Source organism: Pleurodeles waltl, chromosome 1_2 (genome assembly GCF_031143425.1).
Source record: "Pleurodeles waltl isolate 20211129_DDA chromosome 1_2, aPleWal1.hap1.20221129, whole genome shotgun sequence".
Classification (NCBI taxonomy): Eukaryota; Metazoa; Chordata; class Amphibia; order Caudata; family Salamandridae; genus Pleurodeles; species Pleurodeles waltl.
The window spans coordinates 982,441,279-982,459,945 of NC_090437.1; the positions used below are offsets into that span (position 1 = coordinate 982,441,279).

Genomic DNA, 18,667 nt, shown 5'->3' on the forward strand with positions numbered 1-18,667 from the left:
GAGGGCCGTCCCTCTATTTAGGAGCTGTGCGAGTGAAGAACCCTTTTAGTGGCCGATATGGATGCCAGAACGACTTTGTGGTGAACAGAATGGAGTTTGCAGAGCCGTTTGGAAGGGTCTGTGTGAACGAGGAAATCATTGTGACGGAAGAAAATAAATAAGGCAGATGTGGCAAAGGATACTGTCCTGGGTATGCTACTAAAAAAAGCCTAACTGGATTAGATTGCAGAGATTTTTGACGGAGTGGTAGTCAGTAATCATCTAGAAAACTCCTCTCTGAAGGGTTTTGCCGACAAGGAGAGGAACTAGACTGGTAGTTGGGTGAATGGTTTGAGCCAACCCACCCCATTTAGGGCAGAGAATGGTACGGATAGGGAGTGGTATGCAACTGCATAATCAACTGCTCACTTTTTTAGTACAGTGATGTGTTATAAGCAGGAGAGGTCTTTACATTTTGAGATGAAGCAGGTACACAAAACTGTGTTGGGATTTGATACAGAAATGAGGACAGTTGGGTTGTTTGGATCTTTGAAGAAAGAAAGGTTTCACATTTGTAATCCATGTTCCTATGTAATCATTTGAAGAGATGCGTGGAAGGTAAGGGAAGCAAGTAGTGATTAAAGTGTCCTTAGTGGTTTATATGGATAAGAATAAATGGCGAGGATAAGGATTATATAGAAGAGTTTGGCTATAATGGAAGGATATCCGGTAATAGTTTGAGATTGAGTTTTGTGGTGTGAGCTATCTGAGAAAGAAGTTCATGCATGCAAAGGCAGTATCCTTCTTTGGTTAAAAGTGGAGGTTTGAGAGAGTAAATCTGCAAAGGAGGAGAGAGTGGTCAGCTGAATCTTTGTGACAACTGTGCTTACCACTATCTCATGAACAATGTGGTGTGGCAAAGATGCATAGTTGGTTTTGTCTAGAATATGAATGCCTATGGTCTTTCAAAATGTGATGCTTGTTAAATTGTAAATAGGTAATTTGGTAACAGTATATTAATACAAATACTCTTTCCCATCAGAGTCCATACTGGAAAGAAGCACTAAACATTCTGAAACTGGTGGTGTCTCGATCGGCAAGTTTGGTTGTTCCTAGTGATGCTCCAAAGACAAACACAGGAGAATTAGGATCTCCTGAAATATCTTTTGCAAAAATCTTCAGTTGTCCATCCAAAGAACTTCCTGGAAAGACGCTAGACTTTCATTTTGATATTACAGAGGTGGGTAATGGACTTAAACAAAATTGAAGGATCTCATTAATATGTTTATTAATGTTTTTGTGGACACTCAGCATGTTTATCTGAATATACACTCACTGTTAAGAGGCACAATCCAAAGGCCGTATAAAGTTGGCAGGTAGCAGAGCTTGCACCCTCCCTTTACCATTGAATGCCACACTTGTGCTTGAAATCTCACACATGAGATATGTGATGTGGTTATCTGCACTGCATTCTAGGGGACACAAATGATAGCCACTGTGGGTAACCTGATACTGAGAGATGTGGTCTGAAGCAATTAACAATCTCACTGAGCTTCTGGGTCAGTATGAATGATCTGATAGTCATCTAGTCATAGATTTCTTACTTTAAAATCCTCCCCAGGCGTGAGCTTGGATCCGTGAACATCTGTTCACTAGTACATCTGCGCATCGGTAAAGGGCATCACGTGACTTGGTGTCGATGTCATCCACCGGATGTGATGTCAAACAGGTCCATATAACCCTCTCAGCGACCTCAGTTCCTGCATTTATGCATTAGCAACACGGACCCTGTAACAGTTGGTTTGGCCATTTTCGGCTTACTTTGTCATTTTCGTCGACGGAGCAGTGTGCTTTTGCTGTCCATGTCTTCAGGCTTTTGGCCCTGTGGGTCCTGTGGACAACAAATGCCTAATACGGACCCCCACTCTCTGTTTGTTTGTGGTGCCTGGAAGAGCACCACGACGAGACTCCTGTCAGTGTCTCCGGCCCAAGGCTCTGCAGGAATTACATATGAAGCTTCTAGTGTTGCAGATGTTGGAGCAGTCCCAGTCTGCATGTCGGTCACAGTCTCCTTCTCGTACCGAAGTCCAGTCACAGGCCCGGTCATGGAGTTGTTCTCATAGATGTCTTTCTTCGTTGACATCACGAGGTAAGTCCCGACGTAGGCGGTCAAAGTCGCAGAAGTTACCGACTTCCCCGTGTTTGGCCTCTCACCATTCTTCGGCTGAGGAGTCGAGGCCTGAGTCTGCCCTGCATTTCTCTCCCTTTCCCGGGCTGACGATCACCCAGATGCGTGAATTCTACAATTCCCTTCAGGCTATTTTTGGAAACTCACTTTCCCCTGGAGCGCCTGGTGGCCCCAAGGAGGTACAAGAGATCTTGAATGAGTACATGCTGGCGGCCTCACCCTTGACTTCAGTTAGGCCTCTGACTATAGTTGATGAAGCCGCTACAATGCCGGTGCACAGCCTTTCGGGATTCACATCTTCTGCGCTGGCATCTGATCAGCCAACTCCGGCGGTGCCGATCGACCCTGCGTCCCTTTCCCTGTCTGAAGTTGGCATAGACATCAAGGATTTGCCTTCTCTGCTCCTCTCGACGTTGGGTACGGTGACAGTCATGCCAGTTATCCCTGACCCCACGCCACATTCTGGGAGTCCCGTCTTGTTTGTATTTCTGTGGGACATGGTTAAGAGGCTATGGATATACCACACATTTCACAGGTTTAGCAGCCTCTTATACAGCATAGCTGATTTATCTACGGCTAGTGGTTTGGATTGTTCCCCAGCCTCAAGCCTTCTTTCATCCCCTGACCTTACTACGACAGCAAGTTCCTCTCTAGCTGACATGCTGAGAAGGGTTGCTGTGATTTTGGTTTTGACACATCATTTAGTGGAATTGTCCTCTGATCCTCTCATTAATGTTCTTCATCAAGGACAAACTGGAGTTGAACCTGTGCTTCCTTACAGTGACACAGGGGCCACTGTTGATCGGCTATATCTCATAGGCACCGGCCAGACCCGGGTAATCCAGATTGTTTAATTAGACATCCTACTCACCATAGTTTGGCAGTACAGGCTTGTAAGGAAATGCCTCCTTGGCAGGGTTACCCCCTGACATTTTGCCTTTGCTGATGCTAAGTTATGATTTGAAACTGTGCTGGGACCCTGCTAACCAGGCCCCAGCATCAGTGTTCTTTCCCTAAACTGTACCTTTGTCCCCACAATTGGCACAACCCTGGCACTCGGGTAAGTCCCTTGTAACTGGTACCCCTGGTACCAAGGGCCCTGATGCCAGGGAAGGTCTCTAAGGGCTGCAGCATGTCTTATGCCACTCTGGGGACCCCTCACTCAACACATGCATACTGCCTCATAGCTTGTGTGTGCTGGTGGGGAGAAAATGACTAAGTCGACATGGCACTCCCCTCAGAGTACCATGCCAACCTCCCACTGCCTGTGACATAGGTAAGTCACCCCTCTAGCAGGCCTTCCAGCCCTAAGGCAGGGTGCACTATACCACAGGTAAGGGCATATGTGCATGAGCATTATGCCCCTACAGTGTCTAAGCAAACCCTTAGACATTGTAGGTGCAGGGTAGCCATACTGAGTATATGATCTGGGAGTTTGTCAAACACGAACTCCACAGTTCCATACTGGCTACACTGAATTCTGGGAAGTTTAGTATCAAACTTCTCAGCACAATAAATGCACACTGATGCCAGTGTGCAACTTATTGTAAAAAGCACCCAGAGAGCATCTTAGAGATGCCCCCTGAATATCAGTCCGCCGCCTAGTGCTATGCTGACCAGTTTCTGCCAGCCTGCCACAACCAGACGAGTTGCTGGCCACATCGGGAGAGTGCCTTTGTCACTCTGTGGCCAGGAACAAAGCCTGTACTGTGTGGAGGTGCTTCTCAACCCCTCCTGCAAGAACTGTAACACCTGGCAGAGATCCTCAAAGGCTCATGCCTTTTGTTACAGCACCCCAGGGCATCCCAGCTAATGGAGATGCCCGCCCCTCCGGCCACTGCCCCCACTTTTTGGTGGTAAGGCTGGAGGAGATAATGAGAAAAACAAGGAGGAGTCACCCACCAGTCAGGACAGCCCCTAAGGTGTCCTGAGCTGAGGTGCCCCCTGCCTTTAGAAATCCTCCATCTTACGTTTGGAGGATTCCTCCAATAGGATTAGGGATGTGCCCCCTCCCCACAGGGAGGAAGCACAAAGAGGGTGTTGCCATTGGCTACTGCCCCCTAGACCTAAACACACCCCTAAATTTAGTATTTAGGGGCACCCCAGAACCCAGGAAATCAGATTCCTGCAACCTGAAACAAGAAGGTCTGCTGACCTGAAAGCCCTGCAGAGACAACAGAGACAACTGCTTTGGCCCGATCCTTTTCAAAGAAAACTGCAACAGCAATGCATCCGACAGGGACCAGCGACCTCTGAAGCCTCAGAGGACTGCCCTGAACCAAAGGACCAAGAAACTCCTGTGAGCAGCGGCTCTGCTCAACAGCAGCAACAACTTTTCGACAACTTTTAAAGACCTCACTCTTCCCACCGCAAGCGTGAGACTTCACCCTCTGCACCCGACACCCCCGGCTCGAGCTCCAGAGAACCAACACTACAGGGAGGTCTCCCAGACGACTGCGACCTCGTGAGTAGCCTGAGAAGACCCTCCTGGATCCCCACAGCGACGCATGCAGAGAGAATCAAGTGGCTTCCCTGACCTCGACTGCCTGTAACAAGGACCCCAATGCCTGGACCAAGCACTACACCCGCAGCCCCCAGGACCAGAAGGAACCGACCCTTAGTACCAGAGTGACCACCAGGCGACCCTCTGCCTAGCCCAGTCGGTGGCTGGCCCGAGAAGCTCCCCAGTGTCCTGCCTGCACCGTTAGAGTGACCCCCGTGTCCCTCCATTGATTTTAATTACAAACCCGACGCCTGCTTTGCACACTGCACCCGGCCGCCACTGTGCAGCTGAGGGTGTGTTTTGTGTGCCTACTTGTGTCCCCACCAGTGCTCTACAAAACCCCCCGGTCTGCCCTCCGAAGACGCAGATACTTACCTGTAGGCAGACTGGAACCGGAGCACCCCTGTTCTTCATAGGCACCTATGTGTTTTGGGCACCTCTTTGACCTCTGCACCTGACCGGCCCTGAACTGCTGGTGTGGTAACTTTGGGGTTGCCTTGAACCCCCAACGGTGGGCTGCCTATGTGCAGGAACTGAGACTTGTAAGTGTCTTACTTACCTGACAAACTAACCATTACTTACCTCCCGAAGGAACTGTTGACTTTTGCACTGTCCCCACTTTCAAAATAGCTTATTGCCATTTTTACTAAAACTGTATATGGTATTGCTCTAATTCAAAGTTCCTAACTTACCTGTGTGGAGTACCTTGCATTTTATGTATTTACTTCAAATCTTGAACTTGTGGTTCTAAAAATAAATTAAGAAAAAATATTTTTCTATATAAAAAAACGTTTGGCCTGGAGTTAAGTCTTTGAATATGTGTTCCTCATTTATTGCCTGTGTGTGTACAAAAATTGCTTAACACTGCCCTCTGATAAGCCTACTGCTCGACCACACTACCACAAAATAGAGCATTAGAATTATCTGATTTTGCCACTATCCTACCTCTAAGGGGAACCCTTGGACTATGTGCATGCTATCTCTTTACTTTGAGATAGTATATACAGAGCCTACTTCCTACAGACAATCCAGGATACACATCCATAAAGACACAGGAAGGATTGTTACTGCACCTCCTTTAAAAAGAAAAAGGAAGCTGGCTTTCCAAGAGGAACTGGACACTGTACATCCACCAGCAAAGATGTAAAAGCGAAAGGAGAAGCCAATACCTCCTTATACTTCTCCTTCTCATTCTCCACAATTATTTGTCTCACCCCACACCAACCCTCCACCAATGCCTTCTCCAACACACTCATTTTATTCACAAGAAGATATAGCAGACCCATGGGATCTTTATGACCCTGATCCCATCCCAGATAATGGCCCAGGTACTTACCTATCCAAATCATCTCCACCTGAAGATACCACATCATACAACCAGGTCATAGCCAGGGCTGCAGCTTATCATGGGGTAACCATGCATTCAGAGCCAGTAGAAGAAGAATTTTTATTTAATACATTATCTTCAACATACTCCAAGTACCAGTGCCTCCCAATGTTACCAGGCATGGAATAAAACACAGATCAAATTTTTAGTGAGCCTGTAAAATCTAGAATTATCACACCTAAAATAGAGAAAAATATAAGCCTGCACCCTCTGACCCAGATTATATTATTCATCAGGTGCCTCCAGATTGAGTGGTGGTTAGTGCAGCACGAACAAGGGCAAATAGCCAGTCTTCAGGAGATGCACCTCCTCCTGGTAAAGAGAGCAGAAAATTTGACACTGCTTGGAAAAGAGTTGCTTCTCAGGCAGCAAATCAGAGAATTGCTCATTCTCAAGCACTGCTAGCCCGCTATAATAGAGCCCATTGGGATGAGATGCAGAATATCATACAGCATCTCCCAAAAGTACTCCAAAAGCGGGCACAACAAGTGGTAGAGGAAGGGCAAGCCATTAGTAACAATCAAATAAGATCTGCCCTTGATGCTGCTGATACAGCTGCAAGGAGCCTAAACACGGCCATCACAATCAGAAGACATGCATGGCTATGCTCCTCTGGTTTTAGACCAGAAATTCAACAGGCTGTCTGTACTTCACATGACTTTTGATAAGAGGCACCTCTTTGGCCCAGAAGTGGACACTTCAATTGAAAAATTGAGAAAGGACTCGTATACTGTGAAAGCAATGGACGCTTTGTACACCACATAGAGGTTAATTTCGCAGGCCTCAGATTCGAGGAGGTTTTTAAGCACAATCCTCAGAGGCTTCTACCTCACAAACAAAGCAACCATATCAAACCCAGTATCAACGCGGTTGGTTTAGAGGAACATATAGAGGTCAATACCCTAGGAATAGAGGTAAATTCCAAACCTCCAAACAAACAACAACACAACCAAAGCAGTGACTTCCTTCCCTCTCTTCCACTCCACACATCTCCTGTGGGGGGAAGACTACAGCAGTTCCACTCTCATTGGCAAAATATCACCACATATAACTGGGTATTATCAATTATCCGCAATGGCTATTGCCTAGAATTGATAACCACCCCTTCAAAACATTCCACCAATATATCACAAGTTGTCCCCAGAACATACAGTTCTGTTACAACAAGAGGTTCAACTCTACTCCTCAAACATACAATAGAATTAGTTCCACAGTCCCAACAAAGAACAGTAGTATACTCACTATATTTCCTAATTCCCCAAAAAGATAGCACCCTCAGGCCAATATTAGACCTCTGGCCCCTCAATCTTTACATCTTGTCAGAACATTTCCATATGGTAACTCTGCAAGATGTTATTCCACTGCTGCAAAAACAAGATTTTATGACTGCTCTAGACCTCAGAGATGTGTATTTCCACATACCCATCCACCCAGCTCATAGAAAATACCTCAGGTTTGTAACAGCAGGAAAACAATACCAGTTCAAAGTGTTGCCATTTGGCATAACAACAGCCCCAAGGGTGTTCACAAAGTGTCTAGCAGTAGTAGTGGCATACTTAAGAAGACAACACATCCATGTATTTCCATATCTAGACCATTTGCTAATAAAATCAAGCAATAGTACACAATGCCAAAAACATACATGTTATGTGATTGAAACTCTGCACATACTAGGATTTTCTATAACCTACCAAAAGTCACACCTTCAACCAGCACAGCTACAACTGTATCTAGGTGCTATCCTAAAAACTCAACTAGCTCTAGCGTACCCAAATATCCAAACGATGCTAGCTTTCCAAAATCTAATCCACTCTTACAGCCAAATCAACAATACACTGTAAGATTTATCATGAAGATTTTAGGAATGACGGCATCTTGCATGTCAATAGTCCCACATGCAAGATTAAACATGAGGCCCTTACAACAGTGCCTTGCACAACAATGGTCACAGGCACACAGTCAACTTCAAAACCTAGTGTTGAATGACAGCCAAACACATATGTCCCTTCAATGGTGGAATCGCAGCAATTTAATGAAGGGGTGGTTGTTTCAAGACCCTGTGCCTCAGACCATAATTACAACAGATGCATCAATGATTGGTTGGGGAGCTCACCTAAACAATCACACCATTCAAGGGCAATAGGATGTCAAAAAGAAACAGCTACACATAAACCACTTAGAATTATTAGCTGTGTTCCTTGCCCTAAAAGCATTTCAACGTCTTCTCAAACAGAAGAATGTTCTCATAACAGACAACATTACAACCATGTATTATCTCAACAAACAGGGAGGGACAATTTGGAAATGGACAATTCACAATCAGATTCATCTACTAGCACAATACATTCCAGGAATAGACACTCAGTTGGCAGATCTCCTCAGCAGAAATCACCAACAGACACACGAATGGGAGGTTCACCCCAAGTACTTCAAAAGTAGTTTCAAATGTGGGGAACACCAGACATAGATCTATTCGCAACAAGCGAAAACACAAAATGCCAAAACTTTGCATCCAGACACCCACATCCCCTATCCAAGGGCAATGCTTGATGGATCAATTGGTCAGGGATATTTGCTTACGCTTTTCCCCCTCTCCTTCCATATCTGGTCAACAAATTGCATCAAACGTCACTCAACATGATACTCATAGCACCAACATGGGCAAGCCAGCCTTGGTACACAACACTATTAGACCTATCTGTAGTACCTCACTCCAAACTCCCAAACAGACCAGATTTGTTAACACAAAACAAAGGTCAAATCAGGCATCCAAACCCTAATGCTCTCAATCTAGCGATTTGGCTCCTGAAGTCATAGATTTTGGTTACTTAAATCTTTCAGCTGAATGGATGGAAGTAATTAAACAAGCACGAAAACCCACTACTAGACAGTGCTACGCAAACAAGTGGAAAAGATTTGTCTACTATTGTCAGTCTAAGACCATAGATCCACTTACAGCATCTATACAAGATACTGTATGCTATTTACTTCATTTACAGAAATCAAATTTGGCTTTTTTCTCCATAAAAATACACCTAACTGCATACTCACAAACTATTCAACATACATCTCTATTCAGAGTTTCTGCTATCAAAGCCTTCATGGAAGGATTAAAATGCATCATTCCACCCAGAACACCACCAGTTCCATCGTGGAATTTAAATATTGTACTTACAAGAGTCCTGGGACCACCTTTTGAACCCATGCATTCTTGCCAAATTCAATTTTCAACATGGAAGGTCGCCATCCTTGTAGCTATTACTTCTTTAAGAAGAGTTAGTGAAATACAAGCATTCAATCTTCAAGAACCTTTTTCCCAAGTGCACAAACATATGGTTGTACTAAGAACAAATCCAAAATTTTTACCAAAAGTAGTATCTCATTTTCACATCAATCAAACAGTGGAATTGCCAGTCTTCTTTCCACAGGCAGAACGAGCTCTTCATACCCTAGATCGAAAAAGAGCTCTTATGTACTACATAGACAGAACTAAACAGTTTAGGAAAACAAAACAACTTTTTGTTGCTTTCCAACATCCACATACAGGCAATCCTATATCAAAAGAAGTTTTAGCAAGATGGATTGTTAGATGTATACATACATGTTAAATCAAAGCAAAAAGACAACTTTTGATCACTCCTAAAGCACATTCTAAAAGAAAGAAGGGTGCAACAATGGCATTTTTAGGAAACATACCAATGGTTGATATATGTAAAGCAGCTACATGGTCAACCCCTCATACATTTACAAAACACTACTGTGTTGATGTTTTCTCCCAGCAATAAGCCACCGTAGGCCAAGCTGTCTTAAGAACATTATTCCAAACAACTTCAACTCCTATAGACTAGCCAACGCTTTTTGGGAAGAGTAACTGCTTTGTAGTCTATGCATAGCATGTGTATCTGCAGCTACACATGCCATTGAACGGAAAATGTCACTTACCCAGTATACATCTGTTTGTGGCATGTAGTGCTGCAGATTCTCATGCACCCTCCCTCCTCCCCGGACGCCTGTAGTCGTTTAAGTTACAAACATTTGTACATACATTTACATGGACATCTCTTTTCTTTTATATACTCTTATCACTCCTTTCTTCACCCTCTGCGGGAAAACAATCTAACAACGGAGTCGATGCCCATGCGCAATGGTACAGAGAGGAGGAGTCACTCGATCCCATGACTCCGAAAAGACTTCTTTGAAGAAAAGCAACTTGTAACACTCCGAGCCCAACACTAGATGTCGGAATGGATATGCATAGCATGTGAATCTGCAGTACGTGCCACGAACAGATGTACTCTGGGTAAGTGACATTTTCCGTATATACATCCTAGCAGCGGTCGTTCTAGTTAGGAACATGTTTCCATATAAAAAGCGTTTCTTGACTTGCCTGTATCTTTGGCACAGCACTATTGGACGAATCTTCATGAAATGTTCCAAAACAAGTAACCTGGTGATTCTTGTTGCACAGAGAAAGTTTCGGGATGATTAGTTAAGTGGGGGCCGAGAAAAAGGAGGGGTCAAAAAAGCTGCATTTCCCATGTTAATTCCCATAGGACTTATGAACAATGCTACAGCCCGAACCACTGGACAGAATTACACCAAATTTGGCAAAACACTAGGTTTCGGTAAGCAGATTACGCTTGCGCTTATTAGGTGTAAATCCATTCAGGAGATATTAAAAGTGGAACTAATTTGTATCTCTGAGGTCGCAACGATTAAGAGTTCGTGCATGGCAAATGCACAGCTCTGATTGGCTACCTACACTTAAACCAGGAAGTGTGGGCACCACTAAAAAGTTAATTAAAAAAAAAAGACAAGGGGCCACGGTAGAGGCACCCTGACCCCTTAGTTCTGGTGCTGGCGTCTGGGACCCCCAATCCTCACCCCAGGCTAAAAACGCAACAATTTTTTTTTTTTAAATTGCAGCGATTTTGCAACGATGTCGCAAATTTGCAGAAACCTGTTTTTAAAAAAAGTGTATGATCCTGTGCTTGTAGTTTTTTCAAGCCCCTGGGTGGCCACGTCCCGGGGGCATTCATGTTTTGGAGGTGGGGGACATCCCTTGGGACCACTACCTCCCTGGGCAGTTGTTAAAATGGATGAGGGGGTCCGCCTGGCCTCATTGCAGAGACAGAGGAAACAATTGCTCTCACAGAGAGGGAGATGCTCTAGCAGCTCTCTCTCTGAGAGAGCAGTGCTGTCTCCCGCAAGCGGTGTGTTGGCCAGCTAGGACTGTGGAGGCCTTGAGGCTCTCCCCACAGTCTCCAACATTGTGACTGGGTGCTGTGGGAGGCACCCAGGTCCCATGGCCGGGTTAGGGGAATGGGGTTCCCAGGGCTGAGGTCGGTCTAGGGAGGGGGACCACGTTTCCCCCACCCAAAAGAAAATTAGGCCGGTCCCCAGGGCCAAGATCAGTCAGCTGGGGGGGCAGCTCCCGTCCCCTAAAAAAAAATCTCTCTCTCTCTCTCTATATATATATATATATATATATATATATATATATATATATAATATATATATATATATATATATTCGATGGCATGTGTAGCTGCAGATACACATGCTGTGCACAGTCCGCCGTCTGGTGTTGGGCTCGGAGTGTTACAAGTTGTTTTTCTTCGAAGAAGTCTTTTCGAGTCACGAGACCGAGGGACTCCTCCCACTTCGATTCCATTGCGCATGGGCGTCGACTCCATCTTAGATTGTTTTTTTTCCGCCATCGGGTTCGGAGGTGTTCCTTTTCGCTCCGTGTTTCGGGTCGGAAAGTTAGTTAGAATCTCGGAAAAAAACGTCGGTATTGTTGCGTTCGGTATCGGGTTAGTTAGAACAAATCGACACCGAATTTTGAAGAGCTCCGGTGGCCCTTCGGGGTAATTTCGATCCCCCGTCGGGGCCTGGTCGGCCCGACCGCGTGCGACTTCAAGACTGATGTAACGGACCCCGTTCCGCTTCTGTCCAAAATGCCATAACAAATATCCGTATACGGATCAGCATCTGGTCTGTAACTTGTGCTTGTCCCCCGAGCACAAGGAGGATACGTGTGAAGCCTGTCGAGCGTTTTGGTCGAGGAAGACGCTGAGAGACCGAAGAGCCAGGAGATTACAAATGGCATCCACGCCGACAGGTCAACAACGGTTCGAGGAGGAAGAAGAAGCTTTCTCCATCCACGAGTCGGATTCAGAAGAACTCGACGCCGAAGAAACAACAACCGTGAGTAAGACGTCGAAAATAAGGACTCACGAAAAGTCCACAAAAGCCCAGGGGACGCCACCGCCAACAGGCCATGGCTTAACCCAAAAACTAGGTGACCGACCCAAGGCACCAAAAAAGGGCATGCTGGTGTCGAAGTCATCCGACTCCGGTCGTGATACCGCCACACAGCAACCTCGGAGCCGAGACAGCGGCTCCGAGAAACTTCGGCACAGAGACAGCGGCACCGAAGATATTCGGCACCGAGACACCGCGCCGAAACCAAAGAAAATTTCTTCGGAGCCGAAAAAGACTTCCAAAAAGGTTTCGGTCCCGAAACATCCAGCCTCGGAGCCGAAAACTAGTTCCTATACAGAGGAACAAGGGTTAACCACCCAATTACATAGATTTGGAGAGGAGCTTCAAGCTGTAGAGCCTGACTACACGCAGAGAAGGCTTCATATTCATGAAGACACAGGGAAGATAACCACTCTTCCCCCAATCAAGATTAAAAGGAAACTTGCCTTTCAACAAGGGGACAAGCAACCACAGGCAAAGGTGGCAAAGAAAACAACCCCACCACCTTCTCCACCACCATCAACACATGCATCACCAGCGACAACTCCACCACTAATGCACTCACCAGCTCATACCACAATGAGTCAGGATGATCCCGATGCATGGGACCTCTACGATGCTCCAGTGTCTGACAATAGCCCAGACTCTTATCCTACAAAACCGTCACCACCTGAGGACAGTACATCCTATACACAGGTGGTCGCAAGGGCAGCCGAGTTTCACAATGTCTCCTTACATTCGGAACCAATTGAGGATGACTTTCTCTTTAACACCCTATCCTCCACCCAGAGCCAGTATCAAAGCCTTCCCATGCTCCCAGGAATGCTAAGACATTCAAAACAAATATTTCAGGATCCAGTTAAAGGCAGAGCCATAACTCCAAGGGTGGAGAAAAAATATAAGCCACCGCCCACAGATCCAATATATATATTACAACACAACTAACACCAGACTCAGTAGTTGTGGGGGCAGCTTGTAAGAGAGCCAACTCTCATACCTCAGGCGACGCACCACCTCCAGACAAGGAGAGCCGCAAATTTGATGCTGCGGGAAAAAGGGTTGCTGCACAAGCAGGAAATCAGTGGCGTATTGCCAGTTCACAAGCACTTTTGGCAAGATACTACAGGGCTCATTGGGATGAAATGCAACATTTCATCGAACACTTACCCAAGGAGTTCCAAAAAAGAGCGCAACAGGTGGTAGAAGAGGGACAAAGTATCTCAAATAATGAGATACGGTCTTCCATGGATGCAGCAGATACAGCTGCAAGGACAATAAACACTGCAGTCACAATACGAAGGCACGCATGGCTGCGCACTTCTGGGTTTAAACCGGAAATCCAGCAGGCTGTGCTCAATATGCCGTTTAATGAACAGCAATTGTTTGGGCCGGAGGTAGACACTGCCATCGAAAAACTCAAAAAGGACACCGATACAGCCAAAGCCATGGGTGCCCTCTACTCCCCGCAGAGCAGAGGCACATTTCGGAAAACACCTTTTAGGGGAGGGTTTCGAGGTCAACCCACAGAAACCACAACCTCACAAACAAGGCCAACCTACCAGGGTCAATATCAGAGGGGAGGTTTTCGGGGGCAATTTAGAGGGGGCCAATTCCCAAAAAATAGGAAAATTCCAAGGCCCCAAAACCCCTCAAAATAAGCAGTGACTCACAAGTCACACACCCCCATCACATAACACCTGTGGGACGAAGGCTAAGCCAATTTTACAAACTTTGGGAGGAAATAACAACAGACACTTGGGTCTTAGCAATTATCCAGCATGGTTATTGCATAGAATTTCGCCAATTCCCTCCAAACGTCCCACCGAAAACACACAATATGTCAAAACAACATATAGATCTTCTAGGACTAGAAGTTCAAGCATTGCTACAAAAGGACGCAATAGAATTAGTGCCAATTCAACAAAAAAACACAGGAGTTTACTCACTGTACTTTCTAATACCCAAAAAGGACAAAACTCTGAGACCAATACTAGATCTCAGAACACTAAATACCTACATAAAATCAGACCACTTTCACATGGTCACGTTACAAGACGTAATCCCACTGCTCAAATAGCAAGACTACATGACAACATTAGATCTAAAAGATGCGTATTTCCATATACCAATACATCCTTCACACAGGAAATACCTAAGGTTCGTATTCCAAGGAATACATTACCAATTCAAAGTGTTGCCATTCGGAATAACAACTGCGCCAAGAGTTTTTACAAAATGCCCGGCAGTAGTAGCTGCACATATCAGAAGGCAGCAAATACATGTGTTCCCGTACTTAGACGACTGGTTAATCAAAACCAACACGCTAAAACAGTGTTCACAGCACACAAAATATGTCATACAAACCCTTCACAGGCTAGGTTTCTCCATCAACTATGCGAAGTCACACCTTTTGCCGTGTCAAACGCAGCAATACTTAGGAGCGACAATCAACACAGCAAAAGGGATTGCCACTCCAAGTCCACAACGGGTTCAAACATTTCACAAAGTAATACAGGCCATGTATCCAACACAAAAGATACAAGTCAGAATGGTAATGAAAGTACTAGGCATGATGTCTTCATGCATAGCCATTGTCCCAAACGCAAGATTGCACATGCGGCCCTTACAACAGTGCCTAGCATCACAATGGTCACAAGCACAGGGTCAACTTCTAGATCTGGTGTTGATAGACCGCCAAACATACATCTCGCTTCTCTGGTGGAACAGTACAAATTTAAACAGAGGGCGGCCTTTCCAAGACCCAGTGCCACAATACGTCATAACAACAGATGCTTCCATGACAGGGTGGGGAGCACACCTCAATCAACACAGCATCCAAGGACAATGGGACATACATCAGAGACAGTTTCACATAAATCACTTGGAAATGTTAGCAGTATTTCTAGCGCTGAAAGCATTTCAACCCATAATAACCCAAAAATACATTCTTGTCAAAACAGACAACATGACAACAATGTATTATCTAAACAAACAAGGAGGGACACACTCGACACAGTTGTGCCTCCTAACACAGAAAATATGGCATTGGGCGATTCACAACCACATTCGCCTAATAGCACAATTTATTCCAGGGATTCAGAACCAGTTGGCAGACAATCTCTCTCGAGATCACCAACAAACCCACAAATGGGAAATTCACCCCCAAATACTAAACAATTACTTTCAAATTTGGGCAACACCTCAAATAGATCTATTTGCAACAAAGGAAAACTCAAAATGCCAAAACTTCGCATCCAGGTACCCACAAGATCAATCCCAAGGCAATGCTCTATGGATGAACTGGTCAGGGATCTTTGCATACGCTTTTCCCCCTCTCCCTCTCCTTCCATATGTAGTAAACAGGTTGAGTCAAAACAAACTCAAACTCATACTAATAGCACCAACATGGGCGAGGCAACCTTGGTACACGACACTACTAGACCTGTCAGTAGTACCTCATGTCAAACTACCCAACAAACCAGATCTGTTAACACAACAAAAACAACAGAACAGACATCCAAATCCAGCATCTTTGAATCTAGCAATTTGGCTCCTGAAATCCTAGAATTCGGACACTTGCACCTCACACAAGAATGTATGGAGGTCATAAAACAAGCTAGGAAACCTACCACTAGACACTGCTACGCAAACAAGTGGAAAAGATTCGTGTATTACTGCCAGAATAATCAAATTCAGCCATTACACGCATCTCCAAAAGATATAGTAGGATATTTACTACATTTGCAAAAATCAAATCTAGCTTTCTCTTCCATAAAAATACATCTCACCGCAATATCAGCTTACCTACAAATTACTCATTCAACTTCACTATTTAGAATACCAGTCATTAAAGCGTTTATGGAAGGCTTAAAGAGAATCATACCACCAAGAACACCACCTGTTCCTTCATGGAACCTCAACATTGTCTTAACAAGACTCATGGGTCCACCATTCGAGCCCATGCATTCTTGTGAAATGCAATACTTAACGTGGAAAGTTGCATTTTTGATTGCCATCACATCTCTAAGAAGAGTGAGCGAGATTCAAGCATTTACCATACAAGAACAATCCCAAATTTGTACCAAAGGTTATCTCACCGTTCCACTTAAATCAAACAGTAGAATTACCAGTGTTCTTCCCACAACCAGATTCTGTAGCTGAAAGAGCACTACATACATTAGACATCAAAAGAGCACTAATGTACTACATTGACAGAACGAAACTAATTAGAAAAACAAAACAACTATTTATTGCCTTTCAAAAACCTCATACAGGAAATCCAATTTCAAAACAAGGCATTGCTAGGTGGATAGTTAAGTGTATTCAAACCTGCTATCTTAAAGCAAAGAGAGAGCTGCCTATTACACCAAAGGCACACTCAACCAGAAAGAAAGGGGCTACCATGGCCTTTCTAGGAAATATTCCAATGAACGAAATATGTAAGGCAGCAACATGGTCTACGCCTCATACATTTACCAAGCACTACTGTGTCGATGTGTTAACTGCACAACAAGCCACAGTAGGTCAGGCTGTACTAAGAACATTATTTCAAACTACTTAAACTCCTACAGGCTGAACCACCGCTTTTGGGGAGATAACTGCTTACTAGTCGATCCACAGCATGTGTATCTGCAGCTACACATGCCATCGAACGGAAAATGTCACTTGCCCAGTGTACATCTGTTCGTGGCATGAGTCGCTGCAGATTCACATGCGCCCACCCGCCTCCCCGGGAGCCTGTAGCCGTTTAGAAGTAGATCTTGAACATTTGTACATTTGTAAATATATTACTTTAACCTTTATTATGTACACACGTATTCATTCCAATGCATGGGCACTATTACTAACATACACAACTCCTACCTCACTCTCTGTGGGGAAAACAATCTAAGATGGAGTCGACGCCCATGCGCAATGGAATCGAAGTGGGAGGAGTCCCTCGGTCTCGTGACTCGAAAAGACTTCTTCGAAGAAAAACAACTTGTAACACTCCGAGCCCAACACCAGACGGCGGACTGTGCACAGCATGTGAATCTGCAGCGACTCATGCCACGAACAGATGTACACTGGGTAAGTGACATTTTCTATATATATATATATATATATATATATATATATATATATATATATATATTATTTTTTTTTAAATATTTATTTAGGCCAGGTCTTGGGGCCGCCCAGTCCCCCTCCCCAAAATAAATTAAATGTTTAGGCTGGGGGGATGGGATCCCTGGGGCCCCAGATCAGCCTGGGAAAGGGGGGGGGGCTGTAGGAAGCTGGCCTGGTGTGTGGTGGACACCTATGATATTTGCACCTTATACCAGGTGTAGGCAACACATATTAGTGAATGGAGACAGTGTCTAGGAAGCCAGGGCTCTCTATTGGTAGCTGTGGTGAGCAGCCAAGAATTATCTAGGAGGAGTGTAAAGCACATGCAGTACCACAGCAGTCGCACAGCAACTAATCATACCTGAAAGGAACTACACAGTGTTACAAAAATATGCTTTATTATGGTTGCACTGAACTAGATTACTTATAGGCAGTCCCCCAACTAGTGGAATGCAAAATGAAGTCCCCAACCATGGAGTAGTTAGGGGGAAGCTAGGAGAACTCGGGACACCAAGAGGTGAGTACCTAAGTGAACCCCCAGCGATGAGGAGAGCAGAAGCAAGTACCTGGTCTTCCCACTTACTAACAAGAGGACTTAGGAAGAGGAAAATTGCAAGACGAGGATCAGTCCGGTGGAACCCAAACGTGGATTCCGGGGAAAGAGGACCTGAAAAAGAAGAGGACAGAGTCCAGTCCACACAGGAGTGTCCAGACTGGGCAGGAGCCACTACCCACCTTTCTTTGGATGAAGAACCAAGTCGACGAGGGAAGATGAAGATCAGCTGTGGTGCCCAAGAGCTGCAGAAAAGTCCTTGGAGCTGTACACATGATGTCCCACAACGGACACGGGTCGCATTTGGTCACTGGTCAGGAGGACCGCCAACAACCCTTGGCAAATGCAAGTTGGAGCAAAAAAAGAGTTGCAGAACTGAAGAGGACCAGCAAGGTCCAGGGGACTCGACCCTTGAAGGGGAGTCCGGCTTGTCTGTCAGCATTCGGAAGAGCCAGCATTAGCAGTTGCAGCCCCCACAGGCAACCCACTGCGGGCAGGCACAGTAAGTTGCAGTGAGGTCCAGTCAACACACCTGAAGAGGAGTCCCACGTCGCTGGAGCAGCAGAGGAGAGACTGTCCTCGCAAGGATGAAGTGTCGGAGGCCAGGGCTACTTGGAGCCTGAAGATCCCTTGGAGCAAGAGTCATCAAGCCATGGTTGCTGCAAGAGCCGCGGTGCACAG

The 18,667-nt window shown here is 45.3% G+C and overlaps 1 protein-coding gene across 12 annotated transcripts in view; it reads left to right on the top strand.

Annotated features, from left to right (window-relative positions):
- The window catches only part of FRYL (FRY like transcription coactivator), a 1,894,812-nt gene that overhangs the window by 1,488,776 nt on the left and 387,369 nt on the right, over positions 1 to 18,667 (top strand). For all 12 annotated transcript variants that reach the window (XM_069201557.1, XM_069201569.1, XM_069201550.1 and 9 more), the window contains one exon: positions 1,022 to 1,219. In XM_069201557.1, the coding sequence (XP_069057658.1) occupies positions 1,022 to 1,219 (198 nt within the window). The remainder of the gene's footprint in view (positions 1 to 1,021; positions 1,220 to 18,667) is intronic.